We start from the raw sequence: 24,016 nt of genomic DNA on the forward strand, positions 1-24,016 counted from the left end.
TGGTGGGGAATCTCCGGCCGAGACCTGCTGATTGACAGCTGTAGCCGCCAATGGCGGCGTGGGTAGGGTGCGTGCGCCCCCTACCCAGAGATACAAAATCACTGCGGGGATCGTTGACATGCAAGCTATACGGGGTTAACTGATCTCTCCACGAAAAGCCAAGTTTTAAAGCAAGCCGACGATCCCCGCAGGATGGATCGGATCTGCGGATTGGGGAGCATAATGGATCGGACTCCGATCCATTATGCTCAATCTGCAGATCCGATCCATCCTGCGGGGATCGTCGGCTTGCTATAAAACTTACCTTTTCGTGGAGCGGGTCCGGTGTCACCCCATGCGATAGGTGTCACCCAGTGCAGCGTGCACCCCCCACACCTGCCTAGGGACACCACTGAGGAAAACGCATAGATGTGAACATAGACTTAGGCTTGATAACAGAGCATTTCCTGTCACCTTCCTGGTGCCAGGTCTCTAATGCCAGCTGTCCCTTCAGAGCAACTTCCTGAACTTTAATACACAAAAATATATGGTTTATTGCTAAATCATCCACTTAGCAACTAAACCCGTTCGTGTTGTCACATGGTCTAAAAGGAAGGTCACAAGGCAGTGAGATCACGTGGTAGGAAAAAAGCCTTGCTTTGTTAGTTTGGTAGTGTGCTGCGATATTAATGAACTGTCCATAGATGGCGCCCTGATACCGGCAGACTATACTCCATTCACCACAAGACGGCTCAGCCTCTAGCACGCCCACCAAGTTGCAGACCCCTCCCTTCCTGTACTGCCGGGAACACCTTCCATTAACCACTTAGCCGCCGTTACTGAAAAGTATTGTGTGAGAAATGCATAGACTTGTAGGCCCAGGGCGGGACACGAAGAGTTAAGAATGTAAATGTCATTGAGAAGCCTTTGACCTATCTCCTGTACGGTAACGTGTGTCAGTGCTAGGAAGGACGTCTGTGGTCGGAACGGTAAATGTTTTCTTGTAGATGTGTTCCTATACAGGGAGGTGACCGTAGCACCATGTGTACTCCTAGGAGCCGAGTGCTGGATGATCTCCTAGCCTGTGTACATAGTGCTGGTGTATCTGGGGCAGGGGAAGGCTTATGGGAAGAAATAAAGTCATATTAAACCCAAAGCAAAATGTCATACATGGCAGCTTACCGGGTGTTCGGTTATATTCACACCACATGCGATGGGATTGTAGGGTTGTCACCTCATCCTTTTAAAACCGAACTCATATTGATTACACAGGTTCTGGGGCTGATCAATGTGGTAATTAAACTCACTTAGTGCCTTATCTAAATTAACCTCTTGGCGCCAGCCGAACACAAATGTGCGGCCTCCCGGCGTGTGGGCCTAGACACAGAGCGGCCGCACATTTGTGTTCTTTTAAAAAAAAAAGTGCTGAGAGTGCGCTCCCAGAGCACATGTCCGGTACTCACAGAAAGGTCCCGATCTCCTCTTTCGATCGAGACCTTTCCCGGTCATGTGACGCCGTGTCACATGACCCTAAATCCCACCCTGCCCTGGCTTCTGAAACCCTTAAAGGGTTGGGAGGTGTCGGCACCAAGGGGTTAAATTAGCCTCAGAACCTGTGTAATGAGTATGTGTTTGGTTTTAAAGGGATGAGGTGGCAACCCTATGGGATTGCATCAGGCGGCTATTCCAGTGCAGACTCTCCGTATGGATGAGGCAAAATCCCTTGTCTCCTGTGTGCCTGGTTCACACTGCTGTGCTGCGATGGTGTGCAGGTGCCTTGCACTGAGAAAAAGTACTGCATGCAATACTTATCAGCACAGTGCGTGGCAATCCACTGACTAGAGCGCACAGCCAGCAATTTAACTTTATGAGATGTCTGTGTGACGTCTCAATAAAGTTTGTTTAACCACTTGTCTACAGGGCACTATCACCCCCTTCCTGCCCAGGCCAATTTTCAGCTTTCAGTGCTGTCACACTTTGGGTGACAATTGTGCGGTCATGCAACACTGTCTATATGAAATATTTATAATTTTGATCACACAAATAGAGTTTACGTTTGGTGGTATTTAACCACTTGCTCTCCTGAGGATTTACCCCCCTTCCTGACCAGGCCATTTTTTTGCATTATGGCGCTGCACCACTTTAACTGACAATTGCGTGGTCATGCAAATGAAATGTACGTCCTTTTTTTTGCTATGAATTGAGCTTTATTTTGGTGATCTTTGATTGCCTGTGCATTTTTTATTTTTTGCGCTATAAAAAAAAAAAAGACCGACAATTTTGAGAAAAAAACAATATTTTAGACTTTTTGTTATTAACCATTTGCCGCCCGCCCTATGGCCGAATGGCAGGCAGCAAATGTCATCAGCGTTCCAGGTGGACGCCATATGGCGTACTCCCACACATGCGCAGATTGCGCTCCTGCAGAGTGGCGCTAGAAAGCTCTAGTTGTGTAAAGAAAATTATAAAATTTTAGTTTGGGTACAATGTTGTATGACCGCGCAATTGTCATTCAAAGTGTGAGAGCACTGAAAACTGGCCTGGGCAGGAAGGTGTAAAATTGCCCGGTATTGAATTGGTTAAACATGTCCAGTAAAAAAAAAAAATCAAATTTCCTCATAAATTTAGGCCAAAATATATTCTGCTACATGTCTTTGATAAAAATAAAATCCCAATACGTGTAAATTCATTGGTTTACGTGAAAGTTATAGTGTTTACAATTGACGGTATAGATACTGGAATTTTTTTTTTCATTTTTACTAGTAATGGCTGTGATGACTTATAGCTGGACTGCGGTGGGCATTCTGACACTGGGGTGAAGTGACTTGGTGTCACTGACATCTCCAGTGACACCAATACAGTGATCTGTGCTAAAAAAAAAAGCACTTACTAAGAGCACTGGGCAGGAAGGGGTTAACATGAGGGGCGATCAAAGGGTTAACTGTGTGCTGTTTCACTGTAAGCTTTGTCTGTGTGCTTCTTTGTAATCACACTGCTTTGCATGGCTGTGCTGTGCACAGCCATCCAAAGCAGTGTGCACGAGTTGACAGGGAGGAGAATTGTATTGTTTACATACAGTTCTCCTCGTCGGAGATGCTCAGCAATCACCAGGCGCCGGCGTGTAATCACCGGACGGGACCCAGTGATTGCAGACGTGAATGGTGGCGCGGGTAGGACGCGCGTGCACCCCCTACCCGGAAATGCAAAATCACGTGTATACGTGATTTTGCGCACCAATGCCGCCCTGTAGCAGTATATCTGCTACAGGCAGTCGTGAAGTGGTTAATCACTTCAATACCAGGCACTTTTACCCCCTTCCTGCCCAGGCCAATTTTCAGCTTTCAGTGTTGTCGCACTTTGAATGACAATTACACGGTCATGCAACACTGTACCCATTAAAAAAAGTATCATTTTTTTCACACAAATAGAGCTTTCTTTTGATGGTATTTAATCACCATTGAGTTTTTTATTTTTTGCTAAATAAACAGAAAAAACCCCTGAAACGTTTGAAAAAAAATGTTTTTTCTTCATTTTTGTTATAAAATAAATAACACTTCTTCATAACTTTAGGTCACAATTTCTTTGGTGAAATTACCCCAAATTAGTGTATATTATTTAGTCTGTAGGAAAGTTATAGAGTCCGCAAACCATGGTATATATATCTGACAATCGATCTACCAATGTACTGATGGCTAATCTCATTTCTTCATACCAAGACCAGCATAGTACAAATTATCCCCAAATTACCCATTTTTGGAAAATAGACAGTCCAGGGTATTTAGTAAGAGGCATGGTAAGTTTTTTGGAGGTTGTGAATTGTGTTATTTTGCAAATAATATTTTTTTTTCCTGCCTTGAAAGGCACTGATGAGACTGCACTGATGTGCATAGATGGGCACTGATATGCTGCACTGATAATCAGGGCACTGTTGATCATTGTCCTTATTATCAGGGTAAATGGACACACTGCAGGTATTACACCATAGTGACAGTGTACTACTTTGGGAGGATGATCAGGGATATTTTTTTTTTTGTGATTGCTTGATGATTTGTGATTGCTTAAGGGCAATTGTTTAAACTGTCATGAATAGCTTTTATTCGTGACTCATTGTTTACTATTGTAATGCTGTAATTGGCCCACAGCTATCACATGGTACAGGGTGCTGTGATTGGCCCATGTACCATGTGATAGCTGTGGACCAATCACAGAATCACAAAAGTATGCAAGCTCATGTCACGGATAGATTTCATTCATGACAGTTTTGCTTACATGTTATGTGATCGCTATGATTTGTCATAGCAACCACTTGATACCCTGACCCGGTCGGGTACTGAGCATCGCGATCTGCTGTGTCCTCCTTAGACCCTCATTTTCCCTCCAAAGCAGGTGATCAAACAAAGACCTGTTTTATCAGCTACTTCCCTGGCCACTAACACAGCACTGAATCTGCAAATGACGAAAATCTTCATCACTTTCAGCTTCAGCTGGGGGGAACAGATGTTCCTCCATCTACTCTGTGGACAGCCAACCCCACTGTTATCAGCATTTTTGGGCCTCCCCTGTGGAACAGCAGTGGCCGAAAGGTGTGTGTGTGTGGGCGGGGGGGGGGGGGGGGGTTGTGGTCTTTCAAGCCTTGTAAAGGTGATAGCTGCTCAGGTCACTTTTACCTGAAATCCAACCATCGGCTCTAAAAGAACAATACAAGATCCTGGCTGCAGCCATGATCCTGGTATAACCACTTCCCATGCACAACATATACACAGCTCAAAGAAATTAACAGAACACTTTTTAATCAGAGTATAGCAATTAAACTCCTGGGATATTGATCTAGCAGAGGGGTTTGTTAATCAGTTTCAGCTGCTTTGGTGTTAATTAAATTAACAACAGGTGCACTAGATGGGCAAAAAGGAGACAATCACCAAAACAGGAATGGTTTTACAGGTGGAGGCCACTGACATTTTCTTTCCCTACTCATCTATTCTGACTGTTTTTCACTAGTTTTGCATTTGGCTAGGGTCATTGTCACTACTGGTAGCATGAGGCAATACCTGGACCCTACAGAGGGTACACAGGCAGTCCAACTCCTCAAGGATGGCACATCAATACATGCCTTTGCCAGAAAGTTTGCTGTGTCTCCCAGCACAATCTCAAGAGCATGGAGGAGATTCCAGGAGACAGGCAGTTACTCTAGGAGATCTGGGCAGGGCCATAGAAATTCCTTAACCCATCAGCAGGACTGGTATCTGCTCCTTTGTGTAAGGAGGAACAGGATGACCACTGCCAGAGTCCTACAAAATGACCTCCAGCAGACCACTGTTCCTCTAGTTGGCCCTGCGCTCACTGTGTGGCACCATAGAGCTCAATTGGCATTTGCCATTGAACACTCGAATTTGCAGGTCCGCCACTGGTGCCCTGCGCTTTTCAAAGGTGAGAGCATGGAGTGACGCACAGACCTCTACAGGCTAGACAATGGCACCCAGATTGCCATTCGGTATCGGGATGAAATCCTTGGACCCATTGTCAGACCCTACGCTGGTGCAGTGGGTCCTAGGTTCCTCCTGGTGCATGACAATGCCCAGCCTCATGTGGCGAGAGTATGCAGGCAGTTCCTGAAGGATGAAGGAATTGATATCATTCAATGGCCCCCACGCTCACCTGAACTAAATCCAATAGAACACCTCCTGGGATATATTGTTTCAATCCATCCAACACCACCAGGTTGCACCTCAGACTGTCCAGGAGCTCAGTGATGCCCTGGCCCAAATCTGGGAGGAAATACCCCAAGACACCATCTGTTGTCTTATTAGGAGCATGCCCCAACGTTGTCAGGCACGCATACAAGCACATGGGGGCCATACAAACTACTGAGTACCATTTTGAGTTGCTGCAATGAAATTTCAGTAAAACGGACTAGCCTGCTGCATCATTTTTCACTTTGATTTTCAGGGTATCTTTGAATTCAGTCCTCTGTAGGTTGATCATTTTCATTTCCATCCAATGATAGGGCATCCTTATGTTCCTAACACATTACCCAGTCCATATCAGTATAGATATCCAGCATAATATTTTTCCCCATTGAGATCTGATGTGTTTTCAAAGTGTTCCTTTAATTTTTTTGAGCAGTGTATATACATATGCTGGACAGGTAGTGGTTAAGCTCATTTTCACCCTCAACTTCATTTAAATCAGGATCAAAGGCTGAAAAAATTGTTAACATGTAGTTTCTTTCTGCAATAAACTACACCTACCTGCCTCTTCACAATCCTGTGCAAAATGTATATTGCCAGCACTCTGCTAGCTTTCCAGGATGACTGTACTCCTGTGCATGTGCGGGAGTGATGTCATCCTGCACTGGCCAATCAAAAAGGCCAAAGAATGCCATCCGGAAGAAGCTGGGAAGAAGAAACTGTGTAACTTCTTATGAAGGTAATCTAGGCTGTTAGTGGCAAACCTTTTCCTATATGACATGGCCATTTTTTTGTGGTTAGCTCTCTATGGTACACCAATTGATTTAGACGTATGTATACCTGAGGTCTACTTCTCAGCCCTGCAGGAGTAGAGGGTCTCCATGCCTTGCCCTCCCTAAGGAAGGCCATACATTGAACACTTTTCTTTCCTTCAAGAATGATTACTGCTGCTGGCTATAGCTGGCGGCAATAATCAAACAAAAAAATAAAACCGACAGGTTGGTTGTCCTGAAGTTAACCTATAGATTGACTTCTGTACAACCAGCCTGCCCATAGATGGATTTGTCCGGTTCCTGCTAACGTGGCCAAAGTTTGATCCAGCTATGGCTGGTTTAACCTAGTAAGATTTTGTTTAGTCTCGTGCTGTCCTGAAAGACAATTTGGGAAAACCAGACTTGCCTCTAACTATTTCCAACTGTCTTCCAGGGCAGTAGGGTAACTATCCTTTTATGTTCTTTTGTGGTATATGAGATTACATGCTTTTGGTTTTTACCTTTTACAGTTTGTAGTGATGCATTTACTGTTCGTGAGGAAATACCTATCTCTCATGCTATCCTGGAAAACTTTTGTAAAAAGAATTAATGGTAAGTCTAAACCTAGCCATACAGGATAAGATTTCTCTCATTCAGCCCTGAAGGAATCATCCAAAATTTGAGCCCTGGTTCTTGTGTAAAAAGTTTAAATAATAATGGTAAATTATAAAAAAGCAAACAATAATAGTGGTGAAACAGAGGAAGAAGCTAATAGGGGCCTAGTAAGGTTAACTAAGGAGTTAAGTAGGTAACATTTTTATTAAAAAAAATGAAAACATCTTCCTTTAGTTGAAAGGTTGCTTTAACTGATGTGATAATCAAGACTACCCCATTCTGCATATAAAGTACCTAGTCTAGGCACCCTGTAACAATAATATGGTTACAGTGTACTAAATCACTTGCTGCCCACCGACAGTGCATTTACTGCTGGCAGGTGTCTCCCACGGCTCAGCGACATACCTGTACCTTGTGCTGAACTTCCGAGTTTACAGGCACGTGCCCCTGCCTCATGTGCTGTGGTTGGATACAGCACAAGTTTGTCAACCGGCTCACAGCCAATGATTATGACCTTAAATCTGCTGATTGCTGGGGCCAATCATAGCGTAGATATTGTTTGTGTTCGTAAACACACAAGCAAGATATATCTGGTTCTACTTCCTAGTTTCATTTACCACTCAGAGCTGAAATCAGGGAGGAAAGCCAGCCAGATCTGTGAGTAAAGCAACATATATACACTTACATACACTTGTTAGGCACATATTTAACCTCTTGATTGCCCTGATCACCCGTCACCCAGCCAGTGCCAATAGTACAAATCTTCAAAGAGTATTAATGCTGATCACTATGTTAGTATCACTAGCAATGTCAGCCATTGTCAGCGCCAGTCCCTGATTGCCCACCACACTATCACAGTCACACTTTACGTCGCTCATCACCGCCATTACTAGCATAGTGTCATTCTAGGTCCGTATCCTGGTCTCGGTCAGAACTATACTAGTGTCCCCAAAAATGCAGTGTTAGCAAGATCAGCCTCAATCACTGTCAGCACTTGTGTTTAACACCCCTCCCTCCAACAAGTGCAGTGTCAGTATATTATTTCTGATCACTGCCACTTCTGATACATTGTCCTCGACCACAGTTTTATCAAGATCAGGCCTGATTTCTGCTAGAAGTAGCAGTTAATTTTATTTCTAGGGCGCAAGCAGTCCCTGATTGCAACCAGGATCTCTTTTTCCTATAGTCACCACTAGGTACCTGTAAAGTTAGTGCCCACAATGTCCAAAAAAAGGTAAACTAGTGAGCTCTTTTTCCTATAGTCACCACTAGGTACCTGTAAAGTTAGTGCCCACAATGTCCAAAAAAAGGTAAACTAGTGAGGAGGCATACAGGATTCTGAGCATGTCAGAAGAGAGGTCTCACTGTAAGAATCGGGCTCAGAATGTGAACCTGTAGAAGGCAGTGGCACCCTAGCAGCTAGCTCGTACAAGGGTGCAGAGGTTCCTGCTAAAAAACAGGTTTGCCCAACCCGATGTTGCTGAAGTGCTGGAAACACATGATTATGCTCAGATGCATCAAGACGCAAGTACTAGTGCTGCACTACTTTTTGGTTATCTGACAAGCACCAGCAGTGTAGTGCATACTGGCCTTTTAAACACTAGCACTGCAGTATTTTATGGTGACGTGCTGTGCACCAATAGTGCAGTACAAGCTGGTGAGATAGCTAACACTCGTAGCATAATGGAACCGCAGCCACCAAGAATTCAAGCACAGGCTCATGGTAGCCTTCCAGAGGTGCTCGCAAACCCTAATTGGCTGCCCCTAGATTCAGTAGCACCCACTATCCTCCCATCCCAGCTCAGGATTAAGGTGGAAACAGCAATCTTAACAACACCCCTTGACATTTTGAGCTGTTTTTCATCGAAGACCCATATAATTTGATTGTGGATCAAAGTAATGTTTATGGCGAACAGGTCGCCTCCAACCCAAATTACCTTGCCAAGCTATTCAAGTGGAAACCTATCACAGTTTTCAAATTTAAATCTTTTTGGAGCCTAACCCTTAACATAGGCATTACAAAAAAAAAATGAACTGCGGTCATATTGCTTAACAGACCCAGTTCATCATATGCCCATGTTCTCTTCTGCAATGGCCAGAAGAAGATATGAGACAAAAAAGCGTTTGATGCATTTCTGTGACATTAACCTCTGTCGTCCCTTTTGTGACCCTAACTATGATTGGCGCCACAAGATTTGGCCCCTCATAAATTACCTGTCCCAGAAATTTGCAGAAGTGTATATGCCCCAACAAAACATCTGCATAGATAAGTCCCTTTTTTACTGGCAGGTTTGTATTCAGGCAGTATCTCCCCAGCAAGCATGCCACATATGGGGTCAAAATGTATAAGCTCTGTGAGAGGACCACAGGTTATACATACCCCTTAAGAATTTATTAGGGAAGAGACAGTCAAATGGAGCCCCTGGGATGCCCAGACTGCATGGGGAGCAGTGATAAAACAGTGTAGCACTTGTTGTCACCCTTGTTCTGTATGGACTACCATTTCTACCTGGACAACTTTTATGTGAGTGTGCCACTTTTTAGACATTTGTTCCTTCAAGAACTTGGCAGCTGTGGCATCATATGACCTAAGCACAAGGGCTTCCCCCAAGGGCTTGTTAATACCGCACTTAGAAAACAGGAGAAAGCCTGCTTGCAGAATGAAGAACTACTGACAGTAAAATGGAAGGACAAACGTGATGTACTGTATTCATCTTGCCTTCCATTCAGCCAGACAAAACAGTAGAAAGTCACAATTATAATCTGAATATGGGAGGTGTAGACTTCAATGAACAAATGATGAAGCCATATTTAGCCTCCCGCAGAGCTTTATACTGGTACAAAAAAGTGTCTATATAATTTTTTCAGTTGGATCTATACCAGGGGTTAAAATTTCGAGTCCAGACCTACTAGCCAGGCACAAACCTTACTCGTGTCCCCCAAGGCGTTGCAGAGCGGGCCTCGTGTCCCCAAGGCTTTGGAGAGCGGGCCTCGTGTCCCCCAAGGCATTGGAGAGCGGGCCTCGTGTCCCCCAAGGCGTTGGAGAGCGGGCCTCGTGTCCCCCAAGGCGTTGGAGAGCGGGCCTCGTGTCCCCCAAGGCGTTGGAGAGCGGGCTTCGTGTCCCCCAAGGCGTTGGAGAGCGGGCCTCGTGTCCCCCAAGGCGTTGGAGAGCGGGCCTCGTGTCCCCCAAGGCGTTGGAGAGCGGGCCTCGTGTCCCCCAAGGCGTTGAAGAGCGGGCCTCGTGTCCCCCAAGGCGTTGGAGAGCGGGCCTCGTGTCCCCCAAGGCGTTGGAGAGCGGGCCTCGTGTCCCCCAAGGCGTTGGAGAGCGGGCCTCGTGTCCCCCAAGGCGTTGGAGAGCGGGCCTCGTGTCCCCCAAGGCGTTGGAGAGCGGGCCTCGTGTCCCCCAAGGCGTTGGAGAGCGGGCCTCGTGTCCGCCAAGGCGTTGGAGAGCGGGCCTCGTGTCCGCCAAGGCGTTGGAGAGCGGGCCTCGTGTCCCCCAAGGCGTTGGAGAGCGGGCCTCGTGTCCCCCGAAGGCGGTGGAGATCGGGCCTCGTGTCCCCCGAAGGCGTTGGAGAGCGGGCCTCGTGTTCCTCGAAGGCGTTGGAGAGCGGGCTTCGCCCCCGCGGCGGCGGAGAGTGGGCCTCGTGTCCCCCGCGGCGGCGGAGAGCGGGCCTCGTGTCCCCCGCGGCGGCGGAGAGCGGGCCTCGTGTCCCCCGCGGCGGCGGAGAGCGGGCCTCGTGTCCCCCGCGGCGGCGGAGAGCGGGCCTCGTGTCCCCCGCGGCGGCGGAGAGGGTGTCTCCTCTCAACGTAGGAGAGCAGACCTCTCCTGCACGTGCCCCCTCAGCGGCACTGCCACTATAATGGCGATGCCGCGGAAACCAGAAGTTGTAATCCGGACCTCGGCTTCACAATGAGGCTTGGAGCGCATGTGCAGTCGCTCCATGCTTCTTCATCTGTGCTCGCAGCCGCTCGCCACAGAGGAATTTCTCCTCGCATTTGGCGAGCGGGAGAGCGGCTTTTTCAAGCCCTGATCTATACAATGTGTTTGTTATTTACTGAACTACAAAAGAACTGGATCCTTCCTAAAATTTTAGGAAGCTATCATCTCAGCCCTTTTATATCCAGAAGGCTCTCTTACCAAAATCCAAATGCAGTTAGCCGGCTGCACGAAAGGCATTTTTAAGATGTCCTTCAACCTACCCCAAAACAAAAGTCACCCCCAAAAAAAGTAATGTCTATGGTAAATGCAGAATAAAGGACAACTCCCATTTTTTTGTCCCTCCTCTCCTAGCCATCCTGGCCTGTGCCTCAAGGACTGCTTTGGTCACTACCACACTGTAGTGGCTATTAGTCTAGGGTACAGCACTGCACAGTATAGGGGTCCACACAATTTTGCACAAGAAGGGTCTCTAAAGATATTCGGTAGTCAGTTAGGTTGTTAGGTAGTCTCATTTTGAGAGACCCTAAAATCATAGGCTTGAAAGGTGATTGTTCTGAAAAGTTGTTACCAAAAAAAGGAGGAATCTGTTCTTTTTTTTTCGTTCAACCTTTGGCCTGTATGTGGCTAGGCTGCCAAAAAGTCTCTCACATGTGGTATTCCCATACTCGGGAGAAGTAGCAGAATGTGTTTTGGGGTGTAATTCCACATATACCCATGGAAAAAAAATTTTCTGTAATTTACCAAAAACCTGTGCCAAAAAATACAAGCGTCTATGGACTCAACATGCCTCTCAGCAAAAGGGGTCATTTGAGGAATGCTTGAACTGTCCTGGTATTTTAGCACCTCAAGAGATGCGATTAGTCAGAGCTGCTTGAAGGCTGACTAAATTCCAGTATACAGTGCCTTGAAAAAGTATTCATACCCCTTGAAATTTTCCACATTTTGTTACAACCAAAAACCTAAATGTATTTTATTGGGATTATATGTGATAGACCAACAAAAAGTGGCACATAATTGTAAAGTGAAAGGAAAATGATAAATGGTTTTCAAAATGTTTTACAAATAAATGTCTGAAAAGTGTGGCATGCATTTGTATTCAGCCCCCTTTACACTGATACCCCTAACTAAAATCTAGTGGAACCAATTGCCTTCAGAAGTCACCTTATTAGTAAATAGAGTCCACCTGTGTGTAATTTAATCTCAGTATGAATACAGCTGTTCTGTGAAACCCTCAAAGGTTTGTTAGAGAATGTTAGTGAAGAAACCGCATCATGAAGGCCAAGGAACACACCAGACAGGTCAGGGATAAAGCTGTGGAGAAGTTTAGAGCAGGATTAGGTTATAAAAAAAATTCCGAAGTTTTGAATATCTCACAGAGCACTGTTCAATCCATCATCCGGAATGGAAAGCGTATGGCACAGCTGCAAACCTACCAAGACATCCACCTACACTGACAGGCCGGGCAAGGACAGCATTAATCAGAGAAGCAGCCAAGAGGCCTTTAGTAACTCTGAAGGAGCTGCAGAGATCCACAGCTTAGGTGAGAGAATCTGTCCACAGGACAACTATTAGTTGTATACTCCACAAATCTGGCCTTTATGGAAGAGTGGCAAGAAGAAAGCCATTGTTGAAAGAAAGCCATAAGAAGTTCCATTTGCAATTTGCAAGAAGCCATGTGGAGGACACAGCAAACATGTGGAAGAAGGTGCTCTGGTCAGATGAGTCCAAAATTGAACTTTTTGGCCTAAAAGCAAAATGCTCTGTGTGGCAGAAAACTAACAATGCACAGTACTCTGCACACACCAGCTCCACCATGAAACATGGTGGTGGCAGCATCATGTTGTAGGGATGCTTTTCTTCAGCAGGGACAGGGGAGCTGGTCAGAGTTGATAGGAAGATGGATGGAGCCAAATACAGGACAATCTTAGAAGAAAACCTGTTAGAGTCTGCAAAAGACTTGAGAATTGGGGTGGAGGTTCACCCTCCAGCAGGACGACAACCCTAAACATACAGCCAGAGCTACAATGGAATGGTTTAGCTCAAAGCTCAAAGCATATTCATGTGTTAGAATGACCCAGTCACAGTCCAGACCTAAATCCAATTGAGAATCTATGGTAAGACTTGAAAATTGCTGTTCACAGGCACTCGCCATCCAATCTGCCAGAGCTTGAGCTATTTTGCAAAGAAGAATGGGCAAAATGTCAAAGATGTGCAAAGCTGGTAGAGACATTCCCAAAAAGACTTGCAGCTGTAATTGCAGCGAAAGGTGGTTCTACAAAGTATTGACTCAGGGGGGCTGAATACAAATGCACACCACACTTTTCAGATATTTATTTGTAAAAAATTTGGAAAACCATTTATCATTTTCCTTCCACTTCACAATTATGTGCCACTTTGTGTTGGTCTATCACATAAAATCCCAATAAAAAACATTTATATTTTTTGTTGTAACATGACAAAATGTGGAATATGTCAAGCCGTATGAATACTTTTTCGAGGCACTGTATATACCATGGTTTTTATTGGATATGTTTATAACAGAACGTAGAAAATATTGTTTATTTTTTTTTCAAAATGTTCTGTCATTTTCGTTTATATAATAAAAAACCCAGTGGTGTTCAAATACCACCAACACAAAGCTCTATTTGTGGGAAAAAAAATGATTTAAATTTGAGTACAGTGTAACATGACCAAGCCATTGCCAATTAAAGTAGCACAGGTTTGAGTAACAAAAATGCTCTGGTCCTAAAGGCAGTAAAACCTTCTGGAGGTCAAGTGGTTAGAAATGAAACTTATAAATATTGTGCAGTAAATATACATTTAAAGTGTAATATTAGTGTTTATTTTTTATTTTATAGATGGGATCCTTTTTCTCCAGAAGTATGGACGCAAACCTAAAGAAACAGCAAGAATTTATGTTGATAAACTCACAGCTACAGGTAAAGTCCTATACTTTATCAGTCACTGGATTGTGAAACTTTATGGTTTACCATATTTGTTTTAAAAAGTTTATTAATTATTGTATTTTGTGATGCTACGCAAATGCTATTTATTACAAATTGCAGTTAGGCAGTGGATCTCTCTCTGCAATGAAAGCTGTTATCTTTCATGCCTGCTTGGTTGGACACTGTTTTTTGTGAATTTCAAAGGGTTAAAGAATATTTAAACCCACATTTTATATACCTGATATGTGCCTGCTGTACCATGTACTTGTATAAAAAAGTATCCTTTTCTCTTTGTATTGCTTCCTTTGTGTGAAATCCCTGGTGTTCTTGCCTGTCCCTCTGCTTTCCTAACAAAAACTGACCGCAGGATAAAACATTGTGGTCAGTTCTCGAACTATGCTGGGAACTAAACCTGCTCTCCTCCAATGATCAGACTTTTCATGATGTGCCTCCCCTCCACAGCCTTTCATTGGGTGTACTGCTGTTTCTCCTCCCCCCAGCTCTTTTGCAGCTGAGAACAAAGGGAGTGTGATCACTTATAAAAAAAAAAAATGGTATTTATAATACAAATGTTTTACCTTTCATTTCTATTTTACACTGATTGGGTTGTTTACAAGGTGAGGGCTTAAAATCAGTTTAAGCCAGTTACATGTCAATTGTATTCCTCAGGAACTGGACAAAATTTGCTACATAGATGGCCCTGTCAGTCACTTCCCACACAGCATCCCTTCATTGAAAAATTAAAGGAGGTGGGTGGAAAATTGAATGGATGGTGAAATCTGTTCCACTATTTTCATTCAGCCCACAGGTTGAATGAAAATAATCTATGTGTGTGCCCAGCTTAAGGCCTCATTTACACAGGGCGTTTTTGCAGTCTCTTTTAGGAACGTCAGGTGTTTTGTTTTTTTTACTGCTTGTAAACATCCTTATGTTATCTTATGTGTCCATACACACATAGATTTGTACAAGCTTTTAGTGCCAGGAGCGTTTACAGGCAGGGAAAAAACCCAGGGCCAGTGCGTCCGGGAGCTGCTGCGTTTTGCCAGAAAAAACGCTTGACACATCTAAATGCTTGTTAAAGTGGTAGTAAACTCTCTCTAACAACTTTATCCCAATAAATTCTGCATTAGAAACCTTACTGATCCATGGTTTCAGATGTCTCTTTGCTTGCTTGCATTTCTAGTAATCCGTCCCATTTTAATTTTTAATGACTTAATCGGCGCATGCGCATATATTCTGTGATTAACAGCGCGATCTGTGTGCCATCCCTCTGTAGAAGAAGACGCCGTGTCTCGCATTTCCGCTCCCAGCGGCACAGCTACCAAAAGCCTCAAGACTACAGCTTGTATGTAAACTTCTTGCTCTATCCCATGCTCTATCTATGTGACGTCACAAGTGGGTGTAATCATGGCCACAAGCAGTATGGTAAAGCAGCACTATCTATCCTGTGGAGTAAAACAAGTCAGCTGTGAACAGCGGAGCACAGTTGCCATAGGAACATCGGATCGAAAACGAGGCTGTTAGAACACTACTGTGCATGCGTGAGATTTTGGCAAGAGCTAGAGAAATGCACAGCAATGTGATCTCACAGAAACATTACCTAAGATGGTGTCACCGAACCCCAGGAGAAAATATTCTTTCAGCATTACTAAACCAGTATGTAAGATGTCGTTTGGACTGTATTACAGTGTGTAATGCTTCTTAATAACATTCTTTAATGAAACATAAAAACAGCAGAAAAGAATTGGGAGAGTTTACAACCGCTTTAATGCTAGACAAATTTGGCACTTGAGTGTTAATTCATTTAATTGGCTAGAATAAATTGTTATTCTGGCCAGTGACAAATTAATGCCCAAACGCTTGACGCCTGGAAATGCACCTAAACGCTTGTAAAAGCATTAGATACTTTTACACGCTTCGTGTTTTTTCTGCAAAAATGCTGTTGCCAGGAGGAGAGCTTCTAAGAGATTTCTTTTTTTAATGTCCTGTGTGCATGAGACCTAACAGTTGTTTTTTTTTTTTTTTAACTTTTCAATTGTAGTCATTGCTTTGGTGATCTCCCTCTTGTTTCCCAAAAACAGAAAAATAATAACTTGGACAACTGTGAAAAGCCATAGACAGGAGCAGAATACTACAGAAAATTTTGGGGGTACATGTAGCCATAGTTAGTCTTCTATTTTGAATAAAATACATATTGGTAATGTATAGTTGTGCTCATTCAAAAAGCATGTTTGCAGTTCTACCTGCATTTAAAAATTAAAAGAGACAAATCTTCCCACTTGGAAAGGAACAGAATTAAGAAGAATTAATATTTTGAACATATTTTAATTACAATGTTGACAGGAATAGGAGTGTTTCTTATAAAAGATCACCAATGTTGTAGGTCATGGGTTATTTATTGCAGCTGTTGCTGATACCTGTTAACTCCAGATGGTGATGCTCATACTAAGGCTTTAATGGCATATTGTGCCATGGATATGGGGTGCATGGTTCCCACTCAATGTCAGTCCAGATGTCTCTCCCTCTCAGCTGGCTTGTAAACATTTATCAGCTAGTGGGTGGGAGGCGTGTCTCCAGTAATTAATATGTGAAATAGAAGAAACATAATTTCATAGGTTCTTTTATCATTCAATTGCATAATTTTGTAAGCATGAAATCCAAAATACAATGACAGCTGATGTCTATAATCAGTAAACTGAGAACCCAAAAATATTAGTTTCCTCAGATTCCTCTGAAGTGGAAGAAAGTACAGTGTATCACTAACGACAGAGGGTAATTGTCATGGTGTCCCTCTTCATCATCTTCTCTTGTGGCTGTCCTTAAAGCGGAGTTCCACCCAAAAGTGGAAGCCCCGCTTGTTTGCCTCCTTCCGCCCCCCACTGCCATATTTGGCACCTTTTGAGGGGGAGGGGGGAGCAGATACCTGGTTTTGACATGTACCTGCTCCTACTTCCGGCTCAATTTGCCTCAGCCCCCTCCTTCCTTCCACAGTCTCCTGGGAACTTTCACAGGTCCCAGAAGACTGCTGGACCAATCAGGTGGCACAGCGCGACTCGCGTATGCGCAGTGGGCACCAGGCTGTGAAGCTGCAAGCTGTCACATCCTGATGCCCACAGTTGAGATGCCAGCGCCATAGAAGAGAGAAGGAACCGCGTGGGTGAGTACATTGCTGGACCCTGGGACAGATAAGTGTGTATTTATTAAAAGTCAGCAACTACAGTTTTTGTAGTTGCTGACTGTTAAGAAACACAAAAATGGCTGTAATCCCGCTTTAAAGGTTAGTAAGTAGGGATCTTTTTTTTTCTACTTTCAGTCCCCTAGACTGTCCTCCTGTTGAGTGAGGGTCGGGCCCCTTCCTCACCTATAAAAACACAAGTCCCCTTCCTCAGCTGCTTCATAATACTAGGAATGCAGAGTCTCTCCAGGCTGGGAGAAACTGGGCTTTGGGAAGCTCAGCTTCTTTGGACCACAAGATTTTCCTTCCACTAAGGGTAAAGGCTCTCTCTTGTGGTGGAAAGAAAGATGAAATCTCTCCAGAGGTCTTCTGTGGTCCTTTCTGCTTTCCAAAAGACTCATGATGGATACGATTGCCTGGGTTGGGGCATATACAGAAGGTGGCATAGAGTTACTGGTACAAGGCAGAGTCCAGGAACACCTCCAATTAGCAGGAATTACAGGCTGTATGAGATACACTTCAAGTCTTTCATCAGGATCTGGAAGGTCAACCACCTTTGAATTCTATCAGACAATGCAACTACAGTAGCTTCCCTGAACAAACAAGGGGGCACTCAGTCTGCCCTTGTGCATGCTGGCACCTACTGTCTCTTTTAGCAGCCTGTCTCAAGGGGACTCTGAATTGTTTAGCAGACTCCTTGAGCCAGAGATTAGAAAATCGGAATGGATTCTGAATCCAAAGGTCTTCTTGGCAATAGTACAGAAGTTGGGAGCCCCACAGATAGGCCTGTTTGCCAATCAAGCAAATACCAAGATGTTCAGTATCTTCTATCTTAACAGAGGGAGTGTGGTACTAGGGATAGATGCACTGGCCCATCCTTGGTCATTTCTGCTCTGTTACATATTCCCTCCTTTCAAGCTTCTTCCGCTAGTCTAGAAGAAATCTGATGAAGAAAATGCAATTATGATCCTAGAGTTTCCACTTTGGCAGCAAAGATCTTGGTTTTCCAACTTACATTAGCTGCTGGTTGATCCTCTTCTGATGCTACTCCTCCTTACAGGATTTTCTCTCTCGAGACCCAATCATTTACCTTCAGTTAGAGACACTAAACATTAAAACTGATGGCTTAATATCTGAAGAAAAGCTTCTAAAAAGTAAGGGCAGAGTGGTTAAGTCTTATTGCTTGTAGAAAAAAGGTCACCAGAGTTATGTATAGCAAAACTGTGTTTGAAATTGTTAGTTTTGTGCAGATCAAGGTATGGCTGTCTGCACATTAAAGGTATGGGTTGCCTCTTCCAAGTGTCTTTTTGGACCAAAGAAAGCCCTTTCAAGATCTAGACCAATTCCAATTAAAATCTGTTTTTAATCTCTCTGGTTTTTCAGAGGCTGGTCAAAACTAATTTCAAACCCACAGGTTATTTCTATTGGCACGGCCCTACTGGTGGCTGTTACTTCAGCTAGGCTCATCATTGAGATGCAAGCCCTGTTTGTAACACAACCTTTCTTAGGAGTTAAAATTATTCTCAATACTGATTAAGACTTCCTACCTAACGTTTCACCTAATTGTCATTCATCTTGAGATATTGTATTGCCCTACTTATGCTCTCGTCTTGCTAACAAGAAAGAGGAAGAACTATATTTGCTTGATGTTAGAAACTGTACATTGCAGTACCTTTTTATAAAGTCAGAAGCCATCTGATTAAAGTAAAGGTCATCAAGCATCCAAAAATATGTTATTGGACTAAAAAAGCTATCCAAGAGGTGTACTGAGCCTTATGTCTTATTCTACTAGGGCTTTATCCACCCCTTAGGCCAAACGGGCTGGTGCCATTCCCGACCAAATATGCAGTCAGCAAGCTACTGTACGTTCTATGTCATCTCTTTTCTCTGGCTCAGTCCTTTGGGATAGTTCTTCTGGCAGTTGTGGAAAAACAATGCCTGGTCTGATGAGTCTCGATTTCAGCTGCGACATTCAGATGGTAGGGTCAGACTTTGGCGTAAACAACATGAAAGCATGGATCCATCCTGCAATGTATAAATGGTTCAGACTGGTGGTGTAATGTTGTGGTGGATATTTTCTTGACACACTTTGGGCCCAATTGAGCATTGTTTAAACCAGGGCTTGACAAATTTGCTTTGAATCTTGGAGCCAGCTAAAAAGGTTAGGAGCCAGGTTGGGGACAGCGTGACAGGAAGAGGGGGGCAGGAGGAAGGCAGCAGGATAGAATGTGGGCAGTGTCACAGGAGGGGGGCAGCAGGACAGACGGGGTGCAGCGTCACAGGAGGGGGCAGCAAGACCGGTGGGGGCCAGTGGGACAGGAGGGGTAATTGTCATGGGAGGGGGCAATGGGACAGGTGGGGGGCAGCAGGACAGGTGTGGGGGCAGCCTCACAGGAGGGGGCAGCAGAACAGGTGGTGGCAGCATCATAGGAGGGGGATGTCACAGGAAAGAGGCAGCATCACAGGAGGGGGGCAGCGGGATAGGTGGGGGACAGTGTCACAGGAGGGGGGCAGAGAAACAGGTGGGGGACAGTGGGACAGATGGGGTGCAGCATCACAGGAGGGTGACAGGGACAGGTGGAGGACAGCATCATAGGAGGGGAGCAGCTTGACAGGTGGGGTGCAGTGAGACGGGGGGGAGTAGCAGGACAGGTGAGGTGCAGCGAGACAGGTGAGTGGCAGAAAGACAGGTGGTGTGCAGTGAGACAGGTGGGCTGCAGTGAGACAGGTGGGGGGCAGCAAGACAGGTGGGGAGTAGAAGGACAGGTGGGGTGGTGCTGCGAGACAGGTGGGGGTTAGAAGAACAGGTGGGGGGCAGTGAAACAGGTGGGAAGCAGTGTTACAAGAGAGGGCAGAAAGACAGGTGGGGGCAGCGTCACACAAGGGGGGCAGCGGGATAGGTGAGGGACAGTGCCACAGGAGGGGGGCAACGAGACAGATGGGGGGGGGCAGCCTCACAGGTGGCGGGCAGCATCATAGGAAGAGAGCAGTGGGATAGATTGGGGGCAGCGAGACAGGTGGGGAGTAGCGGGAAAGGTGGGGGGCAGCGAGACAGGTGGGGAGTAGCAGGACAGGTTGGGTGCAGAAAGAGAGGTGAGGAGTAGCAGGACAGGTGGGGGGCAGAAGGACAGATGGGGGGCAGCGTCACCGAAGGAGGCAGCGGAACAGCTCTCACCTGTCCAGCAGTGGCTCCTCCAGATGTCCAGCTGGTTGTTGTGGTTGGTTGGGGGGGGTCAGCACCGTGGGTGGGGCTGTCCGCTGTCGCACAGGTGGCGGGACTTGGTGGCCCTGGTGAATCAGGTCCTCTGGTAGGGAGTACCGCCACAGTTGAAGGTGGCATTGATGGGCTCTGTGGGGGGGGTTGGTGTGGGAGGCCATGTCATCCGCTCCATGGGCTTTGGGGGGGCTGTGGTGTTCTCCAGGGGGCTGGCTTTCATAGAGCTGTGCAGCTCTGTGTTCCTCCTGGACTCTGTGCACGGGAGGGATGGTGGAGACTCCAGGGCTCCCAGAATGCTGGGTCCCACTTTGTGGGGCGGGGGAGAGGTGCCGGCCGAGGATGTGGGGTGGGGGACAACAGAGCAGTGTGGGCTGAGGGGGGCCCAGGCGCCAGGATGCAGTTTCTGGTCGCCCTGGCTATCTAGCACCTGGGAATTGTCAAACCCTGGTTTAAACACCACAGCCTACCTGAGTATTTTTGCTGACCATGTCCATCCCTTTATGACTACAGTGTACCCATCCAGTCCAGTGGCCTCTATAGTCACCAGATCTCAATCCAATAGAGCACCTTTGGGATGTGGTGGAACTGGAAATTCACATCATGGATGTGCAGCTGACAAATCTGCAGCAACTGCGTGATGCTATCTTGTCAATATGGACAAAAATCTCAGGAATGTTTCCAACACCTTGTTGAATCTATGCCATGAAGAATTAAGGCAGTACTGATGGCAAAAGGTGTCCAACCTGGTACTAGCAAGGTGTGCCTGTTAAAGTGGCTGGTGAGTGTATATCTTGTTTTCCATATTTTCTTATTAGAAGATTTTGAGTAAGTTATTATGGAAAGGAAATGACATTTCACTTATAAGACTCTTCATAGGGCAATTTTCTCCTTCCTCCAGAGACAATTTTCTCCTTCCTCCAGAGACAGATTGTTATTTGTTAGCCTGTACCTAGTAAATGCTCTCTTTAAAGTGCTTCCCTATCATCACTAATCAATTTCAGGAGCATAACTGCCCCATCCAGCTGTTCATTACATTGGCTCTTCCTGGCAACTAATGAGCTGGCCCTACAACTACCCACTAATTGATCTGTCCCTCTTTCCAAAGCTATAGATTTTGCGTTGTTTGTCATAAACTAGCAATATTTTTTTGACATGTGAGACTGTTTCAGTATCCTTTGAGCAGAAATACCACCAGGTATTAAAGAACGGTCAAGAGTTCTGTTTTCAGGGGTCAAAATCAAGATATTTGTCAAATTAACAAGTCATTACACAATTTGCTTTTGCTTGTATGAGCTTTAGATGTGTAGTTTCCCAAAAGCATGGCTTATAACAGACCTTAAGAGAAACATGTAGAACACTCATGGACTGCCTAAACAATAGTGCTAAAAGTCATTGAACATACACAAGCCCACATATACCTATTTTACTTTTAGCTGAGAATGGAAAGGTCACATGTTGATGTAAGAGTGACGAACAGAAGAGAGCCTGAAACCAGAGGTGACATTCTTTAGTTATTAGCGCTAGAAAGCATAGTCTCCACAGAAAACTCAGCAAGTTCACAGATTCCCATAAGTGGAAGAATTGTTCACTTTTTTTTTGTCAACTTTCTGTGAAGGATAAAATAATTGCTTGTACATGTGTGTCACAGAGATCGTTATCTGGGTCCTGCTAATTTGATCGCGTTTGGCAGTAATAGTCCACATTTTGTCTTCATTATCCCTGAACCATAGATGTCCATCCTACGTAGTCACTCATAATAGCCATCATTAGAGAAATAAGTGAGGCAAAATACAGACGGCCTAAAACGTAAATAAAAAGCTTTATGTCAAAGACGTTCTAGTATCTGTCTCAGTGGAATAAACCTAGTATGAGAATGTATTAAAAGACATACTAATGAAGAAAAGAAAAAAAATTGCTGGAACACCAAAGCTACACTTTTATGATGCCGGTCATTTGAAAAACTATTTTCAGGACATGTTTGATATATAGTTGTGCTTCAGTCTGATGGAGGGCAATCACTGACTTTTTTGGAAGAGTAAGCTGCTTTTTCAGCTTTGCATTTTAGTATTGCTGATAGTCAATAGAGTATGCATATGGTAGTGGTGAAGCTCCCTGACCAGCCCCCTGCTGTCATTATAATTTACCAAACTCCTTCTATAATTGAACTTCTGAAATCCTATGAGTTTAAGTTAAATTCCACCATCCTAATGACCTACTATTCAAGGGCCAAATTTGTCTTTATACAATCTCGAGGCATGTCCAGTTTTTCCCAGCTGCACGTGCCCAAATCTAGCATGCTGCAGTTTGAAAATTGTACACACATCTGCATGTTTTTAGATCGTTTCACAGATAACCTTAAACAGACTACCAGACAGATTCAAGCTGGACAATGAATATTTTAAAATACTGCACAAACATAATTTAACAAGCTATGAAATGCATTTATTTTTTTTAATGCATTTTTGTGTTTCACTGCCATGACTTGGAGAAGTCAGACAAATGGAATAACAAAGAACATTTTAGTGACTTCAAAACTTTAGGTGTTTGATTTATTACTGTACAAAGGTGAAATTTAATTGTGTTATAATTAGTAGTAAAAATCGAAACAATATGGGAGTACAGTCTATAAACCTGAACTTACTGACCTTGTAGAAAAAGCCCTGGAGATTGCGACTAAATGACAGAATGCTAAAGCTAGCAAGAAGTAAAACAGGTTTTTATTTTAATGGTATATTAAATAATTACCAGTTGTAATAGTGATACCAATAGATTTGAGTATGGCCTATATTGATTTTATTTGAATGTTTGAACTCCTCTCTCAACTCTTTCCAGCCCTGGTTGCAATTACAAAATTTCTGACGCATGTTGTTAGTAAAAGATGGAATTGAGCAGTTCAGTTTCCCTGGATCAAAGAGCAGAGGAAACCTAAAATGTATTAATGGAAAAAAAAACCAATAGAAAGACATTCATTATGATAACTCACTGTTTTAAATGCTCTGTTGTCTATTCTGCGTTCAGAAAACTTGTTATATTTCATGTAAGTAAAGGCAATTAAGGTCACTCTAAATAAAACAAAATACCCAATGTCCAACCAAGTGAAAATAAAATTATAATTCAAGTCCTTCCAAAGTCCTCCATATACCCTGATAGAGTCTTCTTTAAGTCCACCAGTTCTTAGTGATCCTTTATTCTCCAATACTCCTCAAAACAATGTGTCTTCTTCTACCCTTAGTCTTTAAAATAAATAAACATAGTGCGTTATCCTTAAACACAAATATAAATAGTCATGTGCATCCAAATGTTCACAAAACCAGTGTCCAGTGATCACATGTACATCCAGTGATTGGGGTTCCTGCTTTTATCCAAACTGAGTAGGAACCGCTTGTGTAATCAACACTTCTCCATGTATGGTGAGTAAGTGCAACGCCAGACAACAATGAGTGATCAAACAGTGCAATCAAATCATGTGACAACTGCCAATTAATGTACCTTACCAAATAGACAGGTAGTGCAGACTTTATTACAGACAAACTCTCTTGCAGAGAGCAGAGGTGCAGAGCCGTTGTGGTGTGTGACTAGGGCTCAGGAGTGGATCAGATCAGTCAGCTGCAAGAGAAGTAGCGGCTGTGACAGCATTTACATCACTGATTTTGGAGTTTGGTACTAAAAACCTGGAACAGCAACCTGGTCTGAGTTAGGGCTTGTT

General features: G+C 44.3%; 1 protein-coding gene across 1 annotated transcript in view; it reads left to right on the top strand.

Moving 5' to 3' along the window:
• Positions 1-800: 800 nt before the first annotated feature.
• The window catches only part of PLGRKT (plasminogen receptor with a C-terminal lysine), an 86,800-nt gene continuing 63,584 nt past the window's right edge, over positions 801-24,016 (top strand). The window contains exons 1-2 of the mRNA XM_089678140.1: positions 801-968; positions 13,832-13,912. Of these exons, the coding sequence (XP_089534266.1) occupies positions 13,832-13,912 (81 nt within the window). The 5' untranslated portion in view covers positions 801-968. The remainder of the gene's footprint in view (positions 969-13,831; positions 13,913-24,016) is intronic.

The sequence above is a fragment of the Staurois parvus genome, unplaced genomic scaffold (assembly GCF_062004578.1).
Source record: "Staurois parvus isolate SC_StPar_1 unplaced genomic scaffold, SC_StPar_1.0 ptg000198l, whole genome shotgun sequence".
In the NCBI taxonomy this organism is placed as follows: Eukaryota; Metazoa; Chordata; class Amphibia; order Anura; family Ranidae; genus Staurois; species Staurois parvus.